At 38.2% G+C, this 8839-nt stretch overlaps 1 protein-coding gene across 1 annotated transcript; it reads right to left on the reverse strand.

Annotated features, from left to right (window-relative positions):
* Window positions 1-564: 564 nt before the first annotated feature.
* Window positions 565-1344, reverse strand: LOC148569893 (uncharacterized). Its single transcript, XM_088506708.1, has one exon. The coding sequence runs from the start codon at window positions 1342-1344 to the stop codon at window positions 565-567; it is 780 nt and encodes a 259-aa protein (XP_088362834.1).
* Window positions 1345-8839: the final 7495 nt, after the last annotated feature.

Genomic DNA, 8839 nt, shown 5'->3' on the forward strand with positions numbered 1-8839 from the left:
CATGTATGAGATATTGGTAAATCCGATTCGATCGGCTAAAAACTCACCATAATTACACTACTAACACTAGGTAATCGAGTTGAAGATTAGATTATAGGATAATTAATTAGTTGGATAGTTAGTTAAAGAAGTGTACATATATAAATAGAAAATTGGCAAATAGAGTATAGTTATTAGGCTGTAATTCCAACTAGTCATGGTTGCACAATTTTTTTTTTCTATTCTTTTTATTGTAGATTCTGTAACTGTTAGAGCACAATGTAATTTTACAATTATCAATTAAGTCTGTGAACATGAACATCAACAGAATTGAAATAAAATGAGAATACAATTTTACAATTATCAATTAAGTCTGTGAACATGAACATCAACAGAATTGAAATAAAATGAGAATAGAATTGATTAACCAAAAACAATAACAGAAATTTATTCTCTCTTCTTTGAGTCAGGGGTGACTCCACTCACTAACTATCTAGATTGTTCCTATCTTTCTCTCTCCTTTTCTTTTCCTTAAATTCCTATCAGATCCTAATAACTTTGTCTATTATTACCATGCTCTCTCATTCATTTACCCATTACATAATTCCTAGTCCAATATGGCATCTTTCGTTCTCTTTTGCTAACAATTGGGTCGGTGTCACTACTCTCTTCTTCCCTTGTTAGATTTAGCTGCTGAGATGGGCTTAGAATAGTGACTGTATCAACTATTCCCTCTCCAACAATGACCTTGTCCTCAAGGTCAAGATCAGAAAACATCCTCTGCAACTCCTCTTTATTCACCCAAGTGGTTTCATCCCTCGATGTCCCCTCCCAATCTAATAATACTTGTTCAACTGGTTGTCCCTCCTTGATCACCGTGCGGCATGCAATGATCGCAGATGAGAGAGGCTGAAAAGCGGCGGGTGCACCTGCCAGGACGGGTACCTCTGCTGGCGGCTCTCCATGGAACTTCTTCAACATAGAAACATGGAAGACAGGGTGAATGGTGCTGCCAGCAGGGAGCTCTAATCGGTACGCCAACTTTCCCACACGCTGCTGCACTTGATACGGGCCAAAAAACTGTCTCCCCAGCTTTGGATGCTCCTTGTGGAAGAGGGATATCTGCCGATAGGGCTTCAGTTTCAACAAAACCCACTCTCCTTCTCGGAATTCTTGATCGCGGTGATACTTATCTGCCTGTTTCTTCATGCGGCTTCGAGCCTGGTGTAAATAGAAGCCCAATTCATCATTGAGAATTTCATGGGTCCTCAAGAAGGAGTCAACTTCCACCACAGGAGAAGTGCTAGGAATGTAACCAGGGAGCAGGTTCATAGGAAAGCCGTGGAGTGTCTCATGTGGGGTCATCTGAATGTGGCAGAGTGGAACGATCCATTGTAGCAAAACTCAGCTCAAGGCAAAAAGGACGTCCATAACTGTGGCCGAGAATGGGTAAATGCTCGAAGGTACTGTTCCAGGGAACGATTTGTCACTTCTGTTTGACCGTCGCTCTGTGGATGGTAGGCAGTGCTATAGTGCAAGCGTGTTTCGCTATGCTCGAACAGGTTACGCCAAAATTTACTGAGAAAAATAGGATCCCTGTCTGAGACAATCACCAAAGGAAACCCATGGAGTTTAATAACAGCTGCAATGAAAATTTTGACCACTGAAGAAGTGGTGAACCCCGCCCGTAGCGGCTCAAAGTGAGCTGTTTTACTAAAGTAGTCCACCACCACCATTATCGCAGAGTACCCGGCTGATTTTGGCAATTGCACTATGAAATCCATGGAGAGCTCCATCCAGGGCCCTTTAGGAACCGGCAAGGGATTGAGGAGGCCAGCTTGCTTTGCATGCACATATTTTGTAGTTTGACAAGTTTTACATTTTTGAATCAGTTTGTGAATGTCTCTACGGAGTCCAGGCCAAAAAAAAAAAAACACTACCAAGGGCCTTAAAAGTCTTGAGTTCCTCTTGATGTCCCCCATGAGTGTAGAATAGAACTCCTTGAGTAACTGATTACGCAAACCCTCAAAATTTGGCACCCAAATTTTGCCCCAGTAAGTTAGCAACCTTTCTTGGAGTAGGAATTCAGAGGTGAGGGGCCCTTGGTTATATTGTGCTATCATTGATTGGGTTTCTTAGTCCTCTACAGTGGCGCGCAAGAGCAATGACCGTAATATGGATTGCATAGTTGAGAATGCCTGGAATTGCACCTCTGGATTCCCATCACCCTGTCTGGACAAGGCATCGGCAGCCTTATTAGTCTTGCCAGAACGATATATGACCTCAAAATCATATCCCAAAAGCTTGGTCAGATAGAATTGCTGTTCAGGGGTCAACACCACCTGTGACATTAATTCACGTAAGCCTTGGTGATCTGTCTTGATACAAAAATGGCGCCCCAGTAAGTAATGCCACCACTTTGCCACTGCTTGGGTAATATCATACAATTCCCTGACATAAGCTGATGCCACCGTTAATTTGATACTAAGTTTCTTACTAAAATAAGCAAGGGGATGCCCTTGTTGGGACAACACTACACCAATCCCTGGGCCGATGTATCAGTTTCAACCATAAATGGCAGATTGAAATTGGGTAAGGCCAATATTGGATTACGAGTAAGGGCTGACTTTAACTCCTCAAATGCAACCTCCGCTGCATGCTCCCAATGAAAATTATGGCGCTTGAGAAGTTCAGTGAGTGGGGGCAGCCAGTTGCGTGTACCTTGCGACAAACCTCCGATAGTACCCAGTGAGCCCGAGAAAGCTGCGCAGCTGCTTCAAGTTCACTGGCTTGGGCCATTCAACAATTGCCTTAATTTTGGAGTTGTCAACCTGCACTCCCTCCTTGCCCACCACATGGCTTAGATATTCAACTTCTTATTGAAAAATGTACACTTAGAGAGTTTGGACACAAATTGATGTTGTTGTCGGACTGTGTTAATGAGAAAATTATCGTGTCGGTCTAGAATTTCTCTTATAGAAATAAGAACTTCGTTGTAAGTATAGCTCCAAACTAACAAACAATTCTCACATAAAAAATTTTGGTTGTCACAAGTACAAACCCCAATAAGAATTAACCGAAGTATTTAAACATCGGGTCGTCTCACAAGGAATTGCAATGAAGTGCTCAATTATTGGCTATGAAGATGCAAGGGGGTTTGATTTGGTAATTGACAAGAAAATATAAATGACAAGAAAGTAAATGACAAGAACTAATAAAAAGAAGGAAAAGAACTCTTGGCTAGACATAGGTAATTGAGATCACCATCCTTGTCTACAAACCATATATTGACAATTATGAGGAACCAAGCTCATTAAGTCTACTTCTATGCTTGAAGTATCTCAAATGGCTTGATCAACATCAATTCATAGGTTCTAACCTAGCTACTAATTGACTTAATAGTAGGCTAGTATCAATGGTTATCAAATTGACCACCAAGGGTTCTCAAATCACCAATTCAATGAGACCTAATGACTCAAGGTCACTCAATTTCCTTAGCCTAGGCCAAGAGTCAAGAAAACTACTCAATAACTAGTAGAAGCATTTTATCAAACACCTAGAATGCAATGAAAGTAAACATCACAAAATGTAAGAATTAACAAAACTCATAACTAACATAAGCAAGAAATCAACAATAGCAATGAAGATAGACATAAAAGAAGACATGAAAACATAAAATTGCATTAGGAGAAATCAAGATCCAACAATTGTTCATCAACATAAAAGAAAGCAAAATAAGAAATTAACAAGAGAAACTAAGAAGATTAAGACAATAAAATACTAAAACATAAAGAGAATTGAAATCAAAACAAGAATTGAAAGAGAAATTTGAGAGAGATTAACCTAACTTTACCCTAATTTCTATCCTAAATCTAGAGAGAGGAGAGAGCCTCTCTCTCTAGAATTCTATCCTAAAACATGATGAAAACTCCACTATGAATACTTTGTTCATTTCCCCTTCAATCCTTGGGTTCAATAGCATCAGAAATAAGATGGATTGGACCCCAAAAATGAGCTAGAAATCGCTGGCCACGAGTTGCTAAAATGGACCCATGCTGATCCTACAACGCGTGCGCGTGATGCACATGTACGCGTCCCTAAACACCGGGAAACTATGGAAAATTTTATATCATTTTGAAGCCCCGGATGTTAACTTTTCAACGCAACTAGAACCGCCTCATTTGGACATCTATAGCTCAAGTTATGATCGATTGAGTGCGAAGAAGGCAGGATTGACAGCTTTGCGATTCTTTCATTTCTTCATGAGTTCTCCATTTTTCCATGCTTTTTCTTCATTCCTTCAATCTAATCTTTGCCTTCTAAACCTGAAATCACTTAACAAACATATCAAGGTATTGAATGGAATTAAAGTGAGTTAAATTTAGCTATTTTAAAGCCTAAAAAGCATGTTTTCACACTTAAGCACAAATTTAGGGAGAATTAAAAAACCATGTTATTTCATTGAATAAATATGAGAAAAAGTGATAAAATCCCCCAAATTAAGCACAAGATAAACCACAAAATTGGAGTTTATCAAACTGCCAGTGCTGTTCTTAAATGTGCAATGTGTTCCTCCTTGGATTTGTTGTAAATAAGTATGTCATAAAAAAACACCGCAATAAATTTTCTAAGGTACGGCTGAAACACCTTATTCATGGTTGCCTGAAATGTCGAAGGGGCATTGGTAAGACCAAAAGGCATCACCACAAATTAGTAATGGCCAAGGTGCGTACGGAAAGCAGTCTTTCGAATGTCCTCATCCCGAACTCGAATCTGGTGGTAACTCGAACGCAAGTCAATTTTGGAGAAATAAGAAGCACAAAATAGTTCATTAAGAATTTCATCAATAGTGGGAATGAAAAACTTATATTTAATGGTAATGACATTAAGGGCTTGGTAGTCAACGCAAAACCGTCAACTGCCATCTTTCTTGCATACAAGCAGCACAGGACTAGAGAAGGCACTGTGACTTTCACGGATTACTCCAAACTGCAACATTTCCTCTACCAGCCTCTCAATCTCTTCTTTCTGATAATGTGGGTAGCGATAGGGTCGCAGATTGATTGGGTCAGCCCCCGGTTGCAAGTGAATATGATGCTCAATTTCTCTTGGAGGTGGCAAGGTTTCTAGTTCTTTGAAAATTTCTTGATATTCAAATAACAGCAACTAGACAGATTCATCCTGTTCAGTTTGCGGCCTTGTAGTTGAGGGATCAATGACTCACAAGTGCAAGAAGGAAGCAATGACGTCTGCTGATACCATTTTTTCAAAGCCCGATTGCCCACTGCCCCAGGTTGGAATAGCCTCTCACCCTGCAGCTTAACCGTGAGATCACCCACCTTAAATTCCATGGTCAAGTGCATATAGTTCATTGTCACGTTGATGCGTGAGCATCTTTCCTATCTTTTCCTAGTGAATTTGCATCTAAAAATTGTTGAGTTTAATAAGGAATTAATTATCTTTTTAGCCAATATGGATGCTACTTTGAGTCTTTTGCAATTTTATTTATTTTAGGTAGTATTTGGCAGAATTTGATGGAGTTTCTGCAGCACAAGAATCAAAGGAGATGGCAGCGAGGAGCGACGCGTACGCGTGACTGACGCGTACGCGTGAATTTGGGGGTATCCATGGCGACGCGTGCACGTACCTGACGCGTATGTGTAATTTGAAGATTTGCTCAGCACGCGTGCGCATAACCGACGCGTCCGCGTGATTCACAGAAAAGACCATTGACGTGTATGCGTGACTGACGCGTACGCGTGATATGCGCCACGTGCAGAAAATGCAGAAAAATACTGGGGGCGATTTCTGGGCTGTTTTGACCCAGTTTCCAGCCCAGAAAACACAGATTAGAAGCTGCAGAATGGACAAAACAAGTGGTCCCCACCCATCAATTGAAGACTTGATTATTTAGTTAATTTTTTATTTAAATTCAAATTTGAATTCTAGGAAAAGATATTATTTTTAATTTTAATAATTAGATTTTAAATTTATTAGGATTAGTTATAAAAGGGAGAAGAAACCTCTCTTTTGGGAGAGGTCCCGGGGAGGATTCCATTCTATTCCAAAATTACATTCCGTATTCCATAACATTCTACGATGAATCATGAGCAACTAATCCTCCATTGTTAAGGTTAGGAGCTCTGTCTATTGTATGGATTGGTAATATTATTATTCTATTTTAATTCATGTCTTGATTTATATTTCAATAATTGTTTTCGTTCCTTATTTTATGAATTTGGGTGGAACGAAAGTATGACCCATGTTCTAATTGAGTTCTTGTATAACTTGAAAAAGCTCTTTACTTGAACAATAGCTTGAAAACATATTATCCTGAATTTCTAATTGTTTGTATTTAACAGGATACGTGACATATAATCCCTTTATTTTTGGACAATTAGGATTCTTGTGGCATATAAACTAGAATTTGCTCATCACCCTCTAATTGGAATTAATCGACCAAGGAATTGGCAGTTGATGAATTTTAGAGGAGACTAGGAAGGTCTAAGGAATTAGGGTCTAGTCACAAATAGTTTGCCATGAATTAAATCTTGCATGATTAAAATAGTTAATAAGAAAAGTCAATCCAGAAAATAAATAACTCTGAAGCCTTAACTGTTTCCATATATATTTCACAACTCATTTGTTGTTCGCTTTCTGAAATTCTTAATTTACTGTTTAATACTTTTGAACTTCCAAACACTATTTTTTGTTTGTCTAACTAATTCTATCAAACACTATTGTTGCTTAATCCATCAATCCTCGTGAGAATTGACTGTGATTAACAACTATTAGTTATTTAATTGTTTAGATTAGGCATTTTAATTTTAATTTTATTTAAATATTATTTTATTATTTTTCAAAAAAAAAAATTTAAAAATTTTCCTTGTTTTCTTCCTTTTCGTTCATAACCCCCTTGTCTTCGTTTGGTTTGACTTTACTTTTTTTCTTTCTTTCCGTGTATTCCTTTTCCTTCCTTTTTATTAATTTTTAATTTTTATTTTCTTGTTTTCAAAACTTTCGTTCGTTCTTTATTTATTTTTTCTTTTTATTTTTATTTTATTTTATTTTTATTTTTTTTCTTTTCATTAATTTTTATCTTTTTATATTTTATTAGTTTTATTTTATTTGTTGTCTCTAAAAAATATATATATTTAATAACAATCTAATACTAGCAATTTTTCTTAATTTCTGAAATTAAGTTTGGTGTCTCCTAGTTAGTTTTATTTTAATTTTTTTTATTTTAATTTTTAGAATTCTGTTATTTCTTCTTTGCTTTCCTGTTTACCACATGGTGCGTTTAATTCTGTTTGGTGTTTTGTGCTAAGGAAAAATAATGGAGAGAGATCATATGGGTTACTACTCACACTCAAATAGTAATTCATATGATTGTGGATGGAGGAACTACCCAAATTTTGGTTGGCAAAGTCAAAACCAAAGAAACTTCAATGCTCCATGTTCCAACTATCAAGAACCCCCATCTCCATATTCATATCAAGAACCACCACCTCTCTATCCGTATCATGAACCATCATCTTTCTACCCATACCAAGAACCGCCACCTCTCTATCCGTATCAAGAACCATCATCTCCTTCTTATTCATATCAAGAGCCACCTCCTTCTTATTCATCTCAAATACCATCAGATCTTGAGCTTCTCATGAAAGAAGTCTTACATGATATAAAGACAAGTGTCAAAAATGTAGAGAAGCATGTGCAGTCGATTATCAAACCACAGGAAGAGGAGCAAGCAAATTCCTTCCCAAGAGATATAATACAAGATCCTATAGAAGAAAGTGAGGAGATCCACCAAAGGAGTTCATACTCCAGTGAACTAGAGAACTTTTCATCCTCACACATGGAAGAAGAGGAAGATGCAAAAACAAAGGAGGAAGATGCACCCACAAAGGAGGAAGATGCACAACCTCCCATGCCCTTGGTAAGCAATGAAGAAGAGATTGAATTAGAAGACGGCTACCAAGAGGAAAAGGTTGAAATTGAGGAAGCCTGCAAAGAAGTGGAAGAATTCAAAGAAGAACACAAGGAAGTGGAGCTTGCAAGACCTTTCCCAAAGCCATCACCATCCAATACAAAATTCAAGTGGGTAAAATTCCTATCCTTAACCTTTACGTTCCCACTTGAATATGGGCTACTGGAGACGGATGGTCAACTTAGAGCTCTTTGTGGCATTAAGAGTAAGAGAAAGATGGTTAGTGGTGAGAGTTGTCAAGCAAGGTTCAATATGGTTGCATGCTCCAAAGTGAAGTACAAGGATTGGTGTAGAGCTCAATTGAATGGGTCTAGAAGGTTGTTTGGATATCTCTATGAGAATTCAGATTGCTTGCCACCCAGTGGGAACAATGGTGATCCACAAGAAGACGGGTGTAAAAGCAAGGTTTGGGACCCTGGAATTCATTCTCACAATCAACACTCTTGGGGCCTTGTCACTTGCTTCAACTTGCTCGAAGGCGTTATGCGCCTAGTTTGTAATCCCGGTGGCCATTGGAATTACAAACATTGGTGGAGATTCCTGGATCAGTACAAGCACAAACCACCATGACAAGGAGCTCACCACATGTCCAACTTAAGGACTTTAACTAAAAGTGCTAGGTGGGAGACAACCCACCATGGTATGATCATTCCTTTTCATTCTTAGCTTTATTTTGTTTTATTTTTATTAGTGGTAGTTTTCTTACTTATTTGATTTATATTGAGTTTTTACTGTTTTACTGATTATGCAGCTATTTTATCACAGGAACCGAACACCTCAGTCTATATTTCAAAAAAAAAAAAAAAGAGAGCACACGACGCGCAAGCGTCGCTGACGCGTATGCATCATATGGGTGTGCGTGAAAAAAAT

Source organism: Arachis ipaensis, chromosome B3 (assembly GCF_059453495.1).
Source record: "Arachis ipaensis isolate K30076 ecotype BB chromosome B3, ASM5945349v1, whole genome shotgun sequence".
Taxonomy (NCBI): domain Eukaryota; kingdom Viridiplantae; phylum Streptophyta; class Magnoliopsida; order Fabales; family Fabaceae; genus Arachis; species Arachis ipaensis.